Source organism: Somniosus microcephalus, chromosome 9 (genome assembly GCF_052327205.1).
Source record: "Somniosus microcephalus isolate GS21.2 chromosome 9, FLI_Smic_1.0, whole genome shotgun sequence".
NCBI lineage: Eukaryota > Metazoa > Chordata > Chondrichthyes > Squaliformes > Somniosidae > Somniosus > Somniosus microcephalus.
In genome coordinates, this window is record NC_140995.1 from 211,850,189 (window position 1) to 211,869,392 (window position 19,204).

The 19,204-nt window shown below is 47.5% G+C and overlaps 1 protein-coding gene across 1 annotated transcript in view; it reads left to right on the forward strand.

Annotated features, from left to right (window-relative positions):
* The first annotated feature begins 207 nt into the window (after window positions 1-207).
* Window positions 208-19,204, forward strand: part of tpcn3 (two pore segment channel 3) — an 84,269-nt gene continuing 65,272 nt past the window's right edge. Inside the window, exon 1 of the mRNA XM_085997862.1 lies at window positions 208-632. Within this exon, the coding sequence (XP_085853988.1) occupies window positions 513-632 (120 nt within the window). The 5' untranslated portion in view covers window positions 208-512. The remainder of the gene's footprint in view (window positions 633-19,204) is intronic.

Here is a 19,204-nt window from a genome sequence, read left to right on the forward strand (position 1 = left end):
TATTTTTAACATTAGCTCCGTTTAGCAAACCAAGACAAGTGGCACAACCCCCCCCGGCAAAAAAAACTCCACATCAAAGTATGGGGGGGGGGGGGGAATGAGAGAAAACAACTACCCGCCGCACTGTTTCCGCTGCCTTTACTCCCCTCTATCACATGACGGGCTGGGTTAAAAAGTTGTTAAGCTGACATAAGATGTTGCTTTTAGCAAAACAGACAAATATATAACTTTTTTTGGGGGGGGGAAGAAAAAACGCGTTGCAGTAACACAACACACGTGAAAATAAAGTGTTGACACGAGGGAAAGAAAAAGTTTTTTTTTTAAGGACGGAAACTGCAGTCAGCAAAAAAAAAATCGCCTCCGTGTGCTCGCCTTGTTGCCCCCGCTGGCTTGGCTTGGCAGCTGGTTCTGGTGTTGCTGGACTCGGGCGGCTCCCGGGTGGCGGGCTGGGCTGGGCTCGGAGCTGAGTGGAGTTGTCTGGTGCTGGGAGGTTGGGGCGGAGGGGAGACAACATGCCGACTGCAGTCGAAGACGAAGGGCAATCGGACAAGCCGGGACAGACTGAGGAAAATGTGAGCGAAAAGTTGCAGAGTCTTCAGCAAAGCTTCAGCTCCCCGACGGTCGACGACGAGGTGAGCGCGTTTTCATTCATTGCAATGATTTAAAAAGCGGAATAAGCGCGCGGTTATAATGTTTAAAAAAATATGCTGGAGTGTAGCTTTTTAAATAAATTTGTATATTTTTCCTATTTCTACTTGCGTTTGCTTGGCATTGAAAACAAACCGCTTTTGAGTTTTACGTTCTTTTTTTTAAAAAAAATCACAGCTGCCTCGCCCCGGGAAGATCTGTTTGCAGCAATAAAAGCTTAATCCCAGAACCAAATCGCTGGATTTCTTCGAGTTGTAAATCCCTGGGGCGGGTTAACTTGTGAAACTGGGAATAATTCAGCAGTTTATTAAAGCTGGCTCTCTGTGTCCAGGATTTTATGCCCAATTTATTTATTAAAGTGGCCCGTTCAATTATTTTTTACCCAAATATGTCAGAATGGTAGAAAGGAAACCCACAACTGATGGCTAATGCCCACCGCCAGAGGTTTGTTTTTGTCACTCCAGCGCTACCCCGGGAACTCGATATGTTTAGTTTGCAATTCAGACATCGGGCACGTCTCGTTTCTGGTCCCGTATCTCGCGGCTGAGCGGCAAGTTTCTCCCCCCCCCCCAAACCGAGTGAAGTTTAGACTTGAGATCCCATCTGTTGGGCAGGATTAGTTTCGAGGGGTTCGGTGGACCTAGGACAGAACTGGGAATCGTTCTCCACCCGCTGGTAACCTTTGGAAGATTGGACTGTGGACCACATTTAAAAGTGCACAAACTCGAGAAAGTGGTCAAAATCCTGGGGGGGGGGGGGTGTGGTGTGTGTATATGCAGTCTGTTCCATCCGGAGAGAAGTGTCTGAATTAATGGTGAGCCACAGACCAAGGGACGAGGTGGGGCCACCTTTCTCCATTACTCTTCAATCCTAGTTGCAGGTATCGCCATCTGGATCCATCACACCTAATGTCAAATAAGAGGCAATTCTGTGAAGAACCTGAGATTCGTCCGTGACAAGTGCCTGCAGCTCGAGGAACACCGGCTCAGAGTTGTTGAGCTGGAGTAGGAGCTGCAGACATTGCCATGCATCAGGGAGGGGGGAGTTACCTGGACACTTTGTTCCAGGAGGCAGTCACACCCTTTTAGGTTAAGTCGTACTTTAGAGTTCGTCAGTGGTCAGGGACAGGAGGGTGTGACTGCGAGTGGGGCAGGTATGGGGACCCATGATGTAGTAATGGAGGAGCCTCAGCTCTTGACCTTGTCCAACAGGTACGAGGTCCTTGCTACCTGTATGGATGAGGAAAAGGACTGCAGGGAGGATGGGCAAACTGACCACAGCACTGTGGTACAGGGGGCCATCCAAGTGGAGTGGGGGGGTGGGGGGGGGAGAAGGAAGGCATGTGATAGTAAGGGACAGTATAGTCAGGGGGATAGATACTGTTCTCTACAGCCGCGAAAGAGAATCCCGAAGGCTGTGTTAAGGATATCTCCTCGCAGCTGGAGAAGAACTTGGAGTGGGAGCGGGTGCATTCAGTTGTTGTGGTCCATGTAGGAACCAACGTCATAGGTAGAACTAAGAATGAGGTTCTGCTGAGGGAATTTGAGGAGCTAGGGTCTAAATTAATAAGCAGAACCTCAAGGGTAATCTCTGGATTACTACCTGAGCCACGTGCAAATTGGCAGAGGGTCAAGCAGATCAGAGATTTAAATGCGTGGCTCAAAGAGTGGTGTGGGGAAAATGGGGTTTCAATTCATGGGGCACTGGCACCAGTACTGGGGAAAGAGGGAGCCCACTTAAACCGGGCTGGGACCAGCGTCCTGGCGAATTGAATAACTAGGGCTGTAGATAGGACGTTAAACTGAAAAAGGTGGGGTGGGGAGGGGTGGTCAGGTAGGGGAAATTTAGAAATCTAAAGAGAAAGGTCAAGGCAATAGAGCAGTGTAGTGATTTGGGTAAAAATAAGCAGAGTGTGACGGGAGGGTCAGAGAGTTTAACGGTAGCAGTACAGCAGAGAATAAGGACAAAGCAGGGAATAATGGTAAAACATTTAAATTAAAGGCTCTTTATCTGAATGCATGAAGCATTTGTAACAAATGTAAGAAGTCACACAACACCAGGTTATAGTCCAACAGTTTTATTTAAAATCACAAGCTTGTGACTTCAAATAAAACTGTTGGACTATAACCTGGTGTTGTGTGACTTCTTACATTTGTCCACCCCAGTCCAACACCGGCATCTCCACACCATTTGTAACAAGATAGACGAACTAATGGCACAAATTAGAGATAAATGGGTTTGATCTAATAGCCATTACAGAGACGTGGTTGCAAGGTGACCAGAGTTGCGAACTAAATATTCCAGGGTACTTGACGTTTTGAAAAGACAGGCAGAATGGATAAGGAGAGGGTTCGCCCTGATAAAGGATGACATAAGGACAGTAGAGAGAAAGGATCTTGGCTCGGAAGATCAGGAAGTAGAATCAGTATGGGTGGAGATAAGGAATAACAAGGGGCAGAAAACACTGGTGGGAGTAGTATATAGGCCATCTAACAGTAGCAAAAGCATTGGACAGAATATTAATCAATAGTAGGAGGTGCTTGTAACAAAGTGATATACCTATCAATTCGTCCAATAAAAGGCGACGAGTTAGGAACGTAACTAAAGGTTTTTATTGACTAAATAACAGAGCCCACCCTCGTGGGTGATCGGGTCCAACAAGGAGGAATACCAGCCAGTCGACTACCTTTATACCTGGGCAGGTAGGTGGAGCCATGGGCGGAGTCGGAGGTGGTCAGCCCAGGTATAACAGCGCGACAAGAGGCGACCTCGTATCGTGATACAACGGTGATAACAATACAACAGTGATAACTATAGTGTAACGATAAAGTGGTTTACCACATTCACCCCTTGTTTAGATTTGAGTCCGGCGGGGTGAAGTGTACTACCAGTTCTGGTATGTCAGTCTGTCCGGAGGCCTCGTAAGCCTCTCCGATCGTCGCAGCGGCGGTGCTGCATTATCCGGTGTTAGTGCTGGTGTCTGCGTGGTCGGCGAAGGCTCGTGGGGTTCCGGCATGCCGTCTACCTGGGCTGGAATTGGGGGGGGTGGTGGGGGGGGGTAAAGGTGGTGTCTCCGGAGTGCCCGAGGGTGCGAGGTCTCGTAAGGAGACAGTGTCCTCCCGCCCGTCTGGGTAAGCCACGTAGGCGTACTGGGGGTTGGCGTGCAGGAGGTTCACCCTTTCGACCAGGGGGTCTGTTTTATGGGCCCTCACGTGCTTTCGCAGCAAGACGGGCCCCGGAGAGGTCAGCCAGGTTGGTAGAGTGGTTCCCGTAGTCGACTTCCTGGGGAAAACAAACATTCGTTCATGGGGGGTGGCGTTAACGGCAGTGCAAAGTAGTGACCGGATGGAGTGCAGCGCTGTCGGGAGGACTTCCTGCCAGCGGGAGGTTGGGAGGCCCTTAGACTTTAAGGCTAAGAGGACGGCCTTCCATACCGTCGCGTTCTCTCTTTCCACCTGGCCGTTCCCTTGGGGGTTGTAGCTGGTGGTCCTACTTGCTGCAATACCTCTCGCTAGTAGGAACTGACGGAGTTCCTCGCTCATGAAAGAGGAGCCCCGGTCACTATGTATATAGTTTGGGAACCCGAACAAGGCGAAGAGGTCGTTCAGGCATTTAATGACCGTGGTACTGGTCATGTCTGGGCAGGGGAAGGCAAAGGGGAAACGGGAGCACTCATCAACAATGTTGAGGAAGTACACATTACGGTCAGAGGACGGGAGGGGCCCCTTAAAGTCGATGCTCAGGCGCTCGAAGGGGCGGGTGGCCTTGATCAGGCTTGCTCTGTCCGGCCTAAAGAAGTGCGGTTTGCACTCGGCGCAGGTCTGGCAGTTCCTGGTTATGGTCCTGACCTCCTCGATGGAGTAGGGCAGGTTGCGGGCCTTAATGAAGTGGTAAAGTCTGGTGACCCCGGGGTGGCAGAGGTCGTTGTGGAGGGTCTGAAGTCTATCACTTTGCGCGCTGGCGCATGTAATTCGTGACAGAGCATCGGGGGGTTCGTTCAGCTTACCTGGCCGGTACAAGATATCATAATCGTAGGTGGAGAGCTCGATTCTCCACCTCAAGATCTTGTCATTCTTGATTTTGCCCCTCATCTTGTTATTAAACATAAAAGCGACCGAACGTTGGTCGGTAAGGAGGGTAAATCGTTTGCCTGCCAGGTAGTGCCTCCAGCGTCGTACCGCCTCCACAATCGCCTGGGCCTCCTTCTCGACCGACGAGTGTCGGATCTCAGGGCCCTGTAGGGTCCTTGAGAAGAAGGCCACCGGTCTCCCCTCCTGGTTAAGGGTGGCGGCTAGGGCGAAGTCGGATGCATCGCTCTCGACTTGGAAGGGGATGGACTCATCCACTGCGTGCATAGTGGCCTTGGCAATGTCTCCCTTAATGAGGGAGAAGGCTGCGCACGCTTCCTCCGTAAGGGGGAAGGATGTGGACTTCATGAGGGGTCTGGCTTTGTCCGCATAATTGGGCACCCATTGGGCATAGTAGGCGAAGAGCCCCAGGGTTCTCTTAAGTGCCTTAGGGCAGTGGGGGAGGGGTAGCTCCATGAGGGGGCGCATTCTTTCGGGGTCGGGGCCGATGAGTCCGTTCTCTACTACACAGCCAAGGATGGCAAGGCGCGAGGTGTTAAACACACATTTCTCCTTATTGTAGGTGAGGTTCAGCCGTTGGGCTGTACGGAGGAATTTCTCCAGATTCACGTCGTGGTCCTGCCGGTCGCGGCCGCAGATGGTGACGTTATCTAGGTAGGGGAATGTGGCCTGCAGTCCGTTCTGGTCAACCATCCGGTCCATCTCCCTTTGGAAGACCGAGACCCCGTTGGTGACACCGAAGGGGACCCTAAGGAAGTGGTATAGGCGCCCATTCGCCTCGAAGGCGGTGTACTGGCGGTCCTCGGGGTGGATAGGGAGTTGGTGGTAGGCCGACTTAAGGTCGATGGTCGAGAATATGCGGTATTGTGCAATCTGATTGACCATGTCAGATATGCGGGGAAGGGGGTATGCGTCCAGCTGGGTGTATCTGTTTATGGTCTGGCTGTAGTCGATGACCAGGCGATTTTTATCGCCGGTCTTAACGACCACGACCTGGGCACGCCAGGGGCTGTTGCTCCCCTCGATGATGCCCTCCTTCAGGAGACGCTGCACCTCAGAGCAAATGAAAGCTCTGTCCCCAGCGCTGTACCGCCTGCTCTTGGTAGCGACGGGTTTGCAGTCGGGGGTGAGGTTAGCGAACAGGGAAGGTGGCGGCACCTTGAGGGTGGATAGGCTGCAGGTGTTACGCGGTGGGCGGTTTAACCTTCGCTGGTTGTCGACTGTGAGTGGGGGGAGGGGTCCACCGTATGCTAGGGTTACACTTTGGAGGTGGGATTGGAAGTCCAGCCCTAGTAGGACGGCAGCGCAGAGCTGGGGGAGGACGAGGAGTTTAAAGTTTTTATACTCTGTACCCTTAACCGACAAGGTCACAGCACAGTAGCCGCTAATGTCCGTGGCGTGGGACCTCGATGCCATCGAGATTCGGTTGCGCGTTGGCAGGACAGGGAGGGAGTAGTGGCTCACCGTGTCTGGGTGGATGAAGCTCTCCGTGCTTCCGCTGTCGAACAGGCAGGTCGTGGCGTGGCCGTTTACTTTGATGTCCATCATCGACTTGGACAGGTGGTGTGGGCGGGCTTGATCCAGAGTGACGGAGGCTAGCGTGTAGGTAAGCGAGTCGTTGTCGTCTGCGGGCGAGGCGGTCGTCGGGTCCGGGGGCCCGGTGGCAGTCGGGCGTGGTGGGTAAAATGGCGTCTCCCACGAGGTAGGACAAAATGGCGGAGAAGATGGCTGCCCCCATAACTCACATGAGGCACTATTGGGGTCGGTTGCCTTGATCAAAGATGGCCGCCCCCATGACTCACGTGTGGGGATACTGGCCTCAGTTGCCGTGAAAGAAGATGGCCGCCCCCACAGTTCGCATGAGGCACTGCTGGCCTCTGAAGATCCGCTCCTGCAGGCCTTAGAGAAATGGCCTTTCTTCCTGCAGGTTGTGCAGGTAGAGTTCCTGGCTGGGCAGCGCGACCTCGGGTGCTTCTCCTGGCCGCAAAAGAAGCAGCCGGCGGCCCGATCGCGGGTGCCCGATGTCGGAGCCGGTACCGGGGGTGGCGGGCCCGGTCGGGTCCGGGACGCCGACGCTGAGGTAGGTCCCGGGGGCGGCGCTGCGAAAGGTATTGCGGTAGGGGTCGGGCCCGAGTCCCAGGGTCGCGAGCAGTACCTGGAAAACGCCTCCTGGTCCTGATGGGCCACCTCCAGGGAGAGAGCGAGGGCTTCAGCTTTGTCCAGGTCGAGGTCTTTAGCTTCAAGCAGTCTTTGCCGTGAGTAGTCGGACCGTAGGCCTTTCACAAAGGCATCGCGGATATTATCTTCCGTATTTTCAACAGCCGTCACCGCTTTAAAGTCACAGTTCCTGCCGAGTGCTCTTAGCGCCCGTAAAAATTCAGCTACAGACTCTCCTGGCTGTTGCGGGCGGGATCTTAGGAGGTGCCTGGTGTACATGTAATTTACCGGGCTGCGGTACTGCTGTTTCAGTAGGTTGATAGCGGCCTCGTACGTAGTCGTGTCCTGTATGAGTGCGTATACTCTCGGGCTCGCTTGGGCGTTCAGAAGTCTTAGTTTGGATCTCTGCGGGGCGCCGGATTCTTCCAGGTAGGATTCGAAGCAGTCCAGCCAGTGTTTGAAGTTGAGGGCTGCGTTTGCTGCCTGTGGGTTTAGATCCAGGTACGGTGGTTTGAGGGCTTGCAGCCAAGCCGGCTGGTGTGGCTGTGCTTCTGGGAGGGCTTCTGGCTGGCCAGTAGTAGACATCTTTAAAATTTAGTCAATAAAATTGATATACCTATCAATTCGTCCAATAAAAGGCGACGAGTTAGGAACGTAACTAAAGGTTTTTATTGACTAAATAACAGAGCCCACCCTCGTGGGTGATCGGGTCCAACAAGGAGGAATACCAGCCAGTCGACTACCTTTATACCTGGGCAGGTAGGTGGAGCCATGGGCGGAGTCGGAGGTGGTCAGCCCAGGTATAACAGCGCGACAAGAGGCGACCTCGTATCGTGATACAACGGTGATAACAATACAACAGTGATAACTATAGTGTAACGATAAAGTGGTTTACCACACAAAGGTAATGCAATAATCGTGGGGGACTTTAATCTTATAGACTGGACAAATCAAATTGGCAAATATAGTCTGGAGGATGAGTTCATGGAATGTATTTGGGACAGTTTCCGAGATCAATACGTCATGGAACCAACCAAGGAACAGGCTATTTTAGTTCTTGTATTGTGTAATGAGACAGGGTTAATTAGCAATCTCATAGTAAAGGATCCTCTGGGGTAGAGTGATCATAATATGATCGAGTTTCACATTAAGCTTGAGTGACTTGCCTAAGTCTGAAACTAGAGTCTTAAACTTAAAGCCAATTACATAGGCATAGAAACATAGAAGATAGGAGCAGGAGTAGGCCATTTGGCCCCTCGAGCCTGTTCCACCATTTAATGAGATCATGGCCGATCATCCAAATTCAGTATCCTGTCCCTGCTTTCTCCCCATATCCCTTGATCCCTTCAGCCTTAAGAAATATATCTAACTCCTTCTTGAATATATTTAATAAGTTGGCCTCAACTGCCTTTCTGTGGTAGAGACTTCCCCAGGCTCACCACTCTCTGGGTGAAGAAATTCCTCCTCATCTCAGTCCTAAATGGCTTACCCCTTATCCTTAGACTGTGACCCCTGGTTCTGGACTCCCCTGCCATCGGGAACATCCTTCCTGCATCTAGTCTGTCTAGTCCTGTTAGAATTTTATAAGTTTTTTTTAAATAAGTTTCAATGAGGGGCGAGTTGGCTAAGGTAGATTGGAAAAATAGATAAAAAGGTATGGTGGTAGATAAGCAGTGGCTAGCATTTAAAGAAATATTTCATAATTTTCAACAAAAATACATTCCATTGAGAAACAAAAACCCCACGGGAAAAGTGATCCAACCGTGGCTAACTAAAGAAGTTAAGGATAGCATTAGATTGAAAGTAGAAGCTTATAATGTTGCAAAGAATAGTAGTAAGCCTGAGGATTGGGAGAATTTCAGAAACCAGCAAAGATTGACCAAAAAATTGATAAAAAGGGAAAAAGTAGAATGAGAGAAAACTAGCAAGAAATATAAAAGCAGATTGTAGAGTTTCTACAAGTATGTAAAAAAAGAAAAGAGTAGCAAAAGTAAATGTTGGTCCCTTAGAGGCTGAGACAGGAGAAATTATTATGGGGAATAAGGAAATGGCAGAAACGTTAAACAAATATTTTGTATCTGTCTTCACAGTAGAAGACAAAAAAGCATACCAGAAATGGTGGGGAACCAAGGGCCTAATGAGGGTGAGGAACTTGAAGTAATTAATATAAATAGAGAAACTAATGGGACTAAAAGTTGACAAATCCCCTGGACCTGGTGGCCTACATCCTAGGGTTCTAAAAGAGGTGGCCGCAGAGATAGTGGATGCATTGGTTTTGATCTTCCAAAATTCCCTAGATTCTAGAACGGTCCCAACGGATTAGAAGGTCGTAAATGTAATACCGCTATTCAAGAAAGGAGGGAGAGAGAAAACGGAGAACTACAGACCAGTTGGCCTGACATCAGCCATCAGGAAAATGCTGGAATCAATTGTTAAGAAGTGGTATCAGGGCACTTAGAAAACCACAACATGATTAGGCAGAGTCAACATGGTTTTATGAAAGGGAAATCGTGTTTGACAAATTTTAGTTTTTTGAGGATGTAACTAGCAGGGTAGATAAAGGGAAACCAGTGGATGTAGTATATTTGGATTTCCACAAGGCATTTGATAAGATACCACATAAAAGGTTATTACACAAGATAAGGGCTCATGGGTTTGGGGGTAATATAGTAGCATAGATAGAGGACTGGTTAACGGGCAGAAAACAGAGTAGGGATAAACGGGTCTTTTTCAGGTTGGCAGGCTGTAACTAGTGGGGTGCCGCAAAGATCGGTGCTGGGGCCTCAGCTATTTACAATCTATATTAATGACTTGGATGAAGGGACCGAGTGTAATGTATCCAAGTTTGCTGATGATACAAAGCTAGATGGGACAGTAAGCTGTGAGGAGAACAGAGTCTGCAAAGGGATATAGATAGACTAAGTAAGTGGGCAGTAAGGTGGCAGATAGAGTATAATGTAGGGAAATGTTATTCACTTTGGTAGGAAGAATAGAAAAACAGAATTTTTTTAATTAGTGAGAAACTTTCTTATTTCTTATGTTGATGATGGAAATAGGGATTCCTCCAAGAAACATAGATAGCAATACATATATAACTGCATAAAACAAGTTGTGATGGCATTCACCCTCCATGTGAGCAAATAATCCTAATCACATTTACCCACTTTGCTCCAATATCCCTTCTTACCATTTTCCTACATAAGAAGCAGGAGTAGGCCATTCGGCCCCTCGAGCCTGCTCCACCATTCAACAAGATCATGGCTGATTTTCTACCTCATCTCCTCCATTTTCCTGCACTATCCCCATATCCCTTGATTCCCTTAATATCCAAAAATCTATCTCTCTCCAGAGTGGGACAAATATCCTTGCGGGGAGGTTTGCTAGCACTGTTCGGGGGGGGTTTAAACTGAAATGGCAGGGGGTTGGGAACCTGAACAGGGAGACAGAGGAAAGGAAAACAGGGATAAAAGCAAAAGATAGGAAGGAGAAAAACAAAAGTGGCAGTCAGAGAAATCAACGGTTGAAATCAAACATGGCCACAATAAATAATAATTCTAATAGGCCTAAGAGTGTTAAAAAAACAAGCCTGAAGGCTTTGTGTCTTAATGCGAGGAGCATTTGTAATAAGGTGGATGAATTGGCTGCGCAAATAGAGGTAAACAAATATGATTTGGTTGGGATTACGGAAACGTGGCTCCAGGATGGCCAAGACTGGGAACTCAACATCCAGGGGTATTCGATATTCAGGAAAGATAGGCCAAAAGGAAAGGGAGGTGGGGTAGCATTACTGGTTAAAGAAGGGATTAATACAGTTGTAATGAAGGATATTAGCTCTGATGATGTGGAATCTGTATGGGTAGAATTGAGAAATACCAAGGGGAAAAAAACATTAGTGGGAGTGGTATATAGACCTCCAAACAGTAAGGCGGAGGTTGGGGATGGCATTAAAAGGGAAATTAAAGAAGCGTGCAATAAGGGCACAGCAGTCATCATTGGTGACTTTAATCTACATATAGATTGGGCTAACCAAATTAGTAACAATACTGTGGAGGAGGAATTCCTGGAGTGTTTACAGGATGGCTTCCTGGACCAATATGTCGAGGAACCAACCAGAGATCAGGCCATCTTAGACTGGGTATTATGTAACGAGAAAGGATTAATTAGCAATCTTGTTGTACGAGGCCCCTTGGGTCGGAGCGATCATAATATGATCGAATTCTTCATTAAGATGGAGAATGAAGTATTTGACTCCGAGACTAGGGTCCTGAATTTAAATAAAGGAAACTACGATGGTCTGAGGAGCGAGTTGGGTAGGACTGATTGGGGAATGGCACTCATGATGGTGGATAGGCAATGGCAAACATTTGAAGACCAAATGGATGAGCTACAGAATTTGTTCATCCCAGTTTGGCATAAAAATAAAACAAAAAAGGTGACTCAACCGTGACTAACAAGGGAAATTAGGGATAGCATAAGATTCAAGGAGAGGACATATAAATTGGCTAGAAAAAGCAATAATCCTGAGGATTGGGAGCAGTTTAGGAGTCAACAAAGGAGGACAAAGGGATTAATTAAGAAAGGGAAAATAGAATATGAGAGTAAGCTTGCAAGGAACATAAAAACTGACTGTAAAAGCTTTTATAGATATGTGAAGAGAAAAAGATTGGTGAAGTCAAGCGTAGGTCCCTTACAGTCAGAATCAGGGGAATTTATAATGGGAAACAAGGAAATGGCAGACCAACTAAATACATACTTTGATTCTGTCTTCACAAAGGAGGACACAAATAACCTCCCAGAGATGCTGGGGAACATAGGGTCTAATGAGAGGGAGGAACTGAAAGAAATCAGTATCTGTAGGGAAATGGTGTTAGGAAAATTGATGGGACTGAAGGCCGATAAATCCCCAGGGCCTGATGGTCTACATCCCAGTGGCCCTAGAGATAGTAGATGCATTGCTGGTCATCTTCCAGAACTCGATAGACTCTGGAACAGTACCCATGGATTGGAGGGTAGCTAATGTTACCCCACTATTCAAAAAAGGTGGTAGAGAAAAAGCGGGGAATTATAGACCGGTAAGCCTGACATCGGCAGTGGGGAAAATGCTAGAGTCCATTATAAAAGATGTAATAGCAGAGCACTTGGAAAGCAGTGACAGGATCGGACAAAGTCAACATGGATTTACAAAAGGTAAATCATGCTTGACTAATCTACTGGAATTTTTTGAGGATGTAACTGGTAAAATAGATAAGGGAGAACTAGTGGATGTGGTGTATTTGGACTTTCAGAAGGCTTTCGATAAGGTCCCGCATAAGAGATTAGCGTGCAAAATTAAGGCACATGGGATTGGGGGCAAGATATTGACTTGGATAGAGAACTGGTTGGCGGACAGAAAGCAAAGAGTTGGAATAAACAGGTCATTTTCCGAGTGGCAGGCAGTGACTAGTGGGTTACCGCAGGGATTGGTCCTAGGACGCTAGCTGTTCACAATATATATTAATGATCTGGACGAGGGAATTGGATGTAATATGTCCAAATTTGCAGACGACACAAAGCTGGGTGGGAGGGTAAGCTGTGAGGAGGATGTCGTGAAGCTCCAGTACGATTTAGACAGGTTGGGTGATTGGGCAGAAACATGGTAAATGCACTATAATGTGGATAAATGTGAGGTTATCCACTTTAGTGGCAAAAACAGGAAGGCAGATTATTATTTGAATGGCAATAGATTGGGAGAAGGGGAAGTGCAAAGAGACCTGCGTGTTATTGTGCATCAGTCGCTGAAGGTAAGCATGCAGGTGCAGCAGGCGGTTAAGAAGGCAAATGGTATGTTGGCCTTTGTAGCAAGAGGGTTCGAGTACAAGAACAAGGATGTCTTGCTGCAGTTGTACAGGGCCTTGGTGAGACCGCACCTTGAGTATTGTGTGCAGTTTTGGTCACCTTACCTGAGGAAGGACATTCTTGCCATGGAGGGAGTGCAGCGAAGATTCACTAGGCTGATACCTGGGATGGCAGGAATGACGTACGAGGAGAGATTGTGTCGATTGGGCTTATACTCACTGGAGTTTAGAAGATTGAGAGGGGATCTCATCGAAACCTATAAAATTCTGTCAGGTCTGGACAGACTAGATGCAGAAAGGATGTTTCTGATGGCCGGGGAGTCCAGAACCAGGGGTCATAGTCAAAGGATAAGGGGTAAGCCATTTAGGAAAGAAATGAGGAGGAATTTCTTCACCCAGAGTGGTGAACCTGTGGAATTCTCTGCCACAGAGGGTGGTGGAGGCCAGTTCATTAAATATATTCAAGAAAGAGTTGGATATGTTTCTTGAGGCTAAAGGGATCAAGGGATATGGGGAGAAGGCAGGGACAGGGTACTGAATTTGGATGATCAGCCATGATCTCATTGAATGGCGGAGCAGGCTTGAAGGGCCGAATGGCCTACTCCTGCTCCTATCTTCTATGTTTGTATGAATATACTCAATGACTGAGCCTCCACAGCCCTCTGGGGTAGAGAATTCCAAAGATTCACCACCTTCTGAGTGAAGAAATTTCTCCTCATCTCAGTCCTAAATGGCCAACCCCTTATTCTGAGACTGTGACCCCTGTTTCTAGAGTCCCCAGTCAGGGGAAACATTCTCCCTGCATCTACCAAGTCAAGTCCTGTCAGAATTTTGTATGTTTCAATGAGATCACCTCTCATTATTCTAAACTCTAGAGAATGTAGGCCTAGTCTACTCAATCTCTTCTCATAGGACAATACCCCCCCCCCCCCCCCCCCCAATCCCAGGAATCAGTCTAGTGAACCTTTGTTGCACTCCCTCTATGGAAAGTATATCCTTCCTTGGGTAAGGAGACCCAAACTCTATGCAATATTCCAGGTGTGGTCTCACCAGGGCCCTTTATAACTGCAGTAAGACGACTTTACTTTTGTACTCCAATCTTCTTGTAATCTTCTTGTAATAAAGGCCAACATACCATTTGCTTTCTTAATTGCTTGCTCTACCTGCATGTTAACTTTCAGTGATTTGTGTACAAGGACACCCAGGTCCCTCTGAACACCAACATTTCCCAGTCTCTCACCATTTTAAAAAATACTCTGCTTTTCTATTTTTCCTACCTTCATCTAGCTATTCAATGTTGCCATCGTTTCTGCCTTGACCACTAACCCTGGAAGTGAATTCCAAAGCCTGTCAATTCTCTGTGTAAAGAGGTTTATCATGCCCTGTGTTCTAAACATATTTAATCTTGTATCCGTGGTGCCATAACCATTGGAAATAGACTGCCTCTGTCTACCCTGTCTCATTCTTTCATAAGTTAAAAAACTTCTATCATCTGTGTTCAAAACGATTTATCAATTGGTTTTAAATGTAGTGACTGCTTGACAAGTTTCAGTTTTGTTCCGAGGACTGGATGCCCCTAAGATTGCCAAAAGGGAGAAGAAGTGGAGGAATGGGATACATTTGTATATCTAGGTGGAATATTTCATATTGTAGTGACTGAATCAAGAGGAGGTGTTAATGAAATTAGGAGTTCCCCTGACAACTGGCACTTGCTACAAGTTGAAGGTATGGAAAACAACCCAACACAAACTCATCCCATGCTTAATGTCCAAACCGAGCTACTGAGAAATCCACCCAGGGTTGTTGTTCGGTCAATTATATCCAGTACACAGTTTCCACAGGGGCACCCCCCTACTTACCTGCCGTTCAGAGGTTGGCGTGCAGTCTTGCTTGGAGCTGTGGCAATAATCCCAGCCCCAGCAACAGATCTATCTCTAAATCCTATTGATGAATCCAGTTGGCATTGGAATACGATAGACTTTCTGGCTCATGTATCAAATTACCAAATCTCCTGCAGAGAATGACTTCATTCCAATCTTCCATTACCAAGTGTGGAGCCATCTCAACTCAAGAGAACCTACTTGTCTTTCTCCTCCCTCTCTTTCTCCATCCCTGGCCAAGGAGGGTCATTACTTGTTGATCATTATTCAACTGGCTAGTATGGGTTTAATAGATGGACAGCAGGTACCCAGAACAACTCCATGAGTGAAATGGTGAGCAGCACAACTCGCCATAAAACATGAGTGTATTGCTACCATCCCCCTGACATTCAGATGATCTGAAACTTTGGTACTGTATTTTCATGAAATGTGATACTTGGGGCATAGCAACAAGGGTGTGGCAAAAATAGCTTACCTGAGATGCATTCTATGCATTTCAATAGCAACTCAACAATTCTATAGCAGTCCTCGCATACAGGAAGATGTCTGGGTGTTTCATAGTACAGAAGAAGCAAAATAATGGACATTGAGCAGGAGGAAAATGGAAATAGAAACATGGGTTGAGGGGCTGTTGAAAGGGAAGCGGGTGGCAAGGTAGAAAGAGCTAGACATCAAAGGATTGGAATGAAGTAGCTACAAATGGCGCAGCAACAGGAACTGAACCTGCTGATTGATTGATAGAGGAGTAGAAGGCTTGCATGACTATGTAAGCCTGGAGAACACCAAAGTAGGTCTGGGCAAAGGCAAACCTGTAGAGATTTGAAAGCAAGGCTGTGGATTTTTAAGTCCACTCACTGGGTACCAGGAAGGTTGGAGAGGCAGGCAATGAAGGAACAGTGAGACTTTGTGTGGATGAGAATGTAGACTGAGATGTGTTATCATTTGTAGACCGTAGACGAGGCTGGTTAGGGTCATGGAAAAGTTGATCCTTGAGGTTGATGAAGGTACAGATTAGGGTTTCCATGGGTGTAGGGGGAGGTAGAGGTGAGCAATGTTGCAGAGCTCGAAGAGAGTAATCTTAGTTATGAGTGTAAGGCTTGAGCAGTCTGCCAAAGTTCTGCATCTTCTGACTCAACAAAAGGTGGCTGCTGAGGAGATTGATGGAGTCAAGGCCAGAAGCATGCAGATGCTGGTGGGTGCCAAAGAGGTTGGTGTTGGTTTCAGTTTTGCTGACATTGGGAAGCTTTAGCTCCTCCAGATCTGAATTCTGACAGCAAATTGGAAAACATAGCAATGATCTAGTTGCATCAGTGGAGGAGATAGAGCTACATGTCATGAGCATATGTGTGGAAGCAGAATCCATGCTGCAGGATGGTATGACCAAGAGTTAACATGTAAGTAATGAAGAGGAGACCAAGGATGGTCCCTGGAGATGACGGTGCAGGCAGAGGAGAAACTGCTAGAAGTGATGTCCAGCCTGTATTGTGCCAAGTCTAAATGGAAAGGGGAGACGAGAGTTGTTGGAGGAGGATGCAGAGCTTGGAAATTGCACAATATAAAAGAAACTTGGACTGAGAAAAATGGTAATGTACCAAATCACTGAAGTCTGATGGTTTGTTTGTGTAAGCACAGTGAGTGATTAGTGAAGATTCTTACACATTCTCTTGTGGAAGAAAGAACACTAAGGAACACCATGAAAATGCTAATACCATGGAGATCCATGTTGAGCATCTTAATTTTACAAAATCAGTAAACCTTCTCCCTGTTCAAAGGGCTTGCATAGTTTTTATTCACCGACCTGATGATACAAATCAATATGTCTTCATTTTTTTGTGGATGGCATAGTTTTAGCTTTTTTAACACTGGCTGCCGAATGCAATAGCAAGTGGGCTTGAAGATTGAAGTTGAGTGACTAATGGGTAGGGCTGGGTAATATTGTCTGGATTGGTTGAAAAGATTGATCTCCATAGGATCTACCAGTTCGGCTCTGTCACCTTTTATATTGATGGAGGTTGTCAAATTTGATCACAGCGGGCTCCTCCAGCCTTCTCCTCCTCTGCCTGCACAGTCCTGCAATACTAACCACTTTAATCTTGACAAACTATTTCTGTAGTTACTTCTAGTGAAGCCATTTTAGCTGCACACCTATCCTGTAATACTCCTCACCTGAGGAGTTCTTGCTCAGTTCAGAGACAAAGTCAAGAGAGTAGGGAAAAGATTTCTGCAAGGCCCTTGGTTTGGGGGGCTTTGGAGGACAATGAAGACTTTGAGCATTTCACCCTTGACCACCCACCCCCACCTCTTCAAAGGAGGAGCAAGTGTTAGAAGAATAAGGGGATGGCTTATGAAATCTGAGGATAAAAGCCAAGTCACTACAGTGGAACGTGTAGATGGTGATGAGGTGGGGGTCAACAGAGCAATGAGCCAGGTTTTAGTTGGGCACTTTATACTTGGTCAAGCAAGGCTGTGTCATCGCACCAACACTCTTCTCGATCTTCCTTGCTGCAATGCTCCATCTCACCCTCAATAAGCTCCCCACTGGAGTGGAGCTAATTTACAGAACAAATGGGAAACTGTTGAACCCACGTTGCCTCCAGTCCAGATCCAAAGTCGTCCCATCCTCTGTCATTGAATTACAGTACGCAGACGACGCTTGCATCTGCGCACACTCGACGGTTGAACTCCAAACCATCGTCAACACCTTCACCGAAGCATACGAGGGCATGGGCCTTAAACTTAACATCTGTAAGACAAAGGTCCTCTACCAACCTGCCCCCGCCACACAGTACTGCCCCCTGATTACCAAAATCCACAACGAGGCCTTGGACAACGTGGACCACTTTCCATACCTCGGGAGCCTACTGTCAACAAGGTCAGACATCGACGACGAAGTCCAACACCGCCTTCAGTGTGCCAGTGCAGCCTTCAGTCGCTTGAGGAAGAGAGTGTTTGAAGACCAGGACCTCAAACCCGGCACTAAGCTCATGGTCTACAGAGCAGTAGTGATACCCGCCCTCCTGTATGCCTCAGAGACATGGACCATGTACAGCAGGCACCTCAAAGCACTGGAGAGGTACCACCAACGCTGCCTCCGCAAGATCCTGCAAATCCATTGGCAGGATAGGTGCACCAACGTCCATGTTCTCGCTCAGGCCAACATATCCAGCATCGAAGCTTTGACCACGCTCGATCAGCTCCGATGGACGGGTCACATCATCTGCATGCCCGATACGAGCCTCCCAAAACAAGCGCTCTACTCGGAGCGGCACGGCAAGAGAGCCCCAGGTGGGCAGAGGAAAGGCTTCAAGGACACCCTCCAAGCCTCCTTGAAAAGTGTAACATCCCCACCAACACCTGGGAATCCCTGGCCCAAGACCGCACAAAGTGTAGGAGAAGCATCTGGGAAGGTGCCGAACACCTCGAGACTCTTCGCCGGGAGCAAACGCAAGCAGCGCATGTCAACCCAAGCACCCCACCCACTGTCTGCTGCACCTGTGACGGGGACTGTAGGTCCCGCATTGGACTCATCAGTCACCTGTGAACTAATTTTTAATGTGGAAGCAAGTCATCCTTGGTTCCGAGGGACTGCCTAAGAAGAATAATACTTGATTTTATAACCTGCTAGAAATGCAAGTATTTTTCCTGTCAGAATAACAATCTAGAGGACTACCTATGAATCCAAACGTGTTATTGGCTCAGTGGATAATTAAAGGAATGCTAAAGAATAAATTCACACTTTTTTTAGACTAGGGTGCCCAACCTTTTGGAGCAAGGACCTGAATACATGCAGAATCAATAAATGAACCATGTACGATTAGAATATGTTGGTTTAGGCGGAATTCTAATTGAGCATCATGTTTGGCATAGTCACTTTCTTTTCTAATGAAACATTTCTGTGTTTTAGAGGAGCATTGTCACAAGTTTTGCACTCCTCCATGCACAAATGCAGTCTCTTACCATACCCAAAATTTAAAATCCTAATGCACAAAGATTGAAACACTGGCTGGTTGCTGGTTCCCACTTTTGCTTTTCACTTCCTGATCTAGTCTGTCCTTCTGACTGGTCTGCTCCACTTTGTCCTCTGCCATTGCTCATTCCCACTGTGATCTCCACCACTGCTGCTGCTCAGTTTGCTTCTGCTGTGTTGCCGAGGGGCAGCAGGTAGATGAGAAATAGGAGGGGAACCAAGGATAGATCCTTGGCGGAACTCCAGAGGTAACGGTGCGGGGGGGTGGGTAGAGAAGCCATTGCAGGAGATTCTCTGACTACGTCTGGTTAGGTAAGGGTGAAACCAGGCGAGGGCAATCCCACTCAACTGGACAATGGAGGGGATGCGTTGGAGAAGGGTGGCATGGTCAACCGATAAAGGCTGCTGCCTGGTTGGGAAGGAAGGCCAGGAAGTTTGAAGAGCTATGGTTGCGCAGGAGTTGCACATAGAAAAAAGGAATGGGTAAGATCTTCGAAAGGAATTTGAGGGCCAATCTGGCCTGCAGGTTGCATCTTGAATGTCTCGCCTGAGACCATGCCCATGTCTATGTCCTTGTTTGTTTGTGAAAAATGTAGCTTCGTTTGGAACTAAGTATGTATGAAACACGCA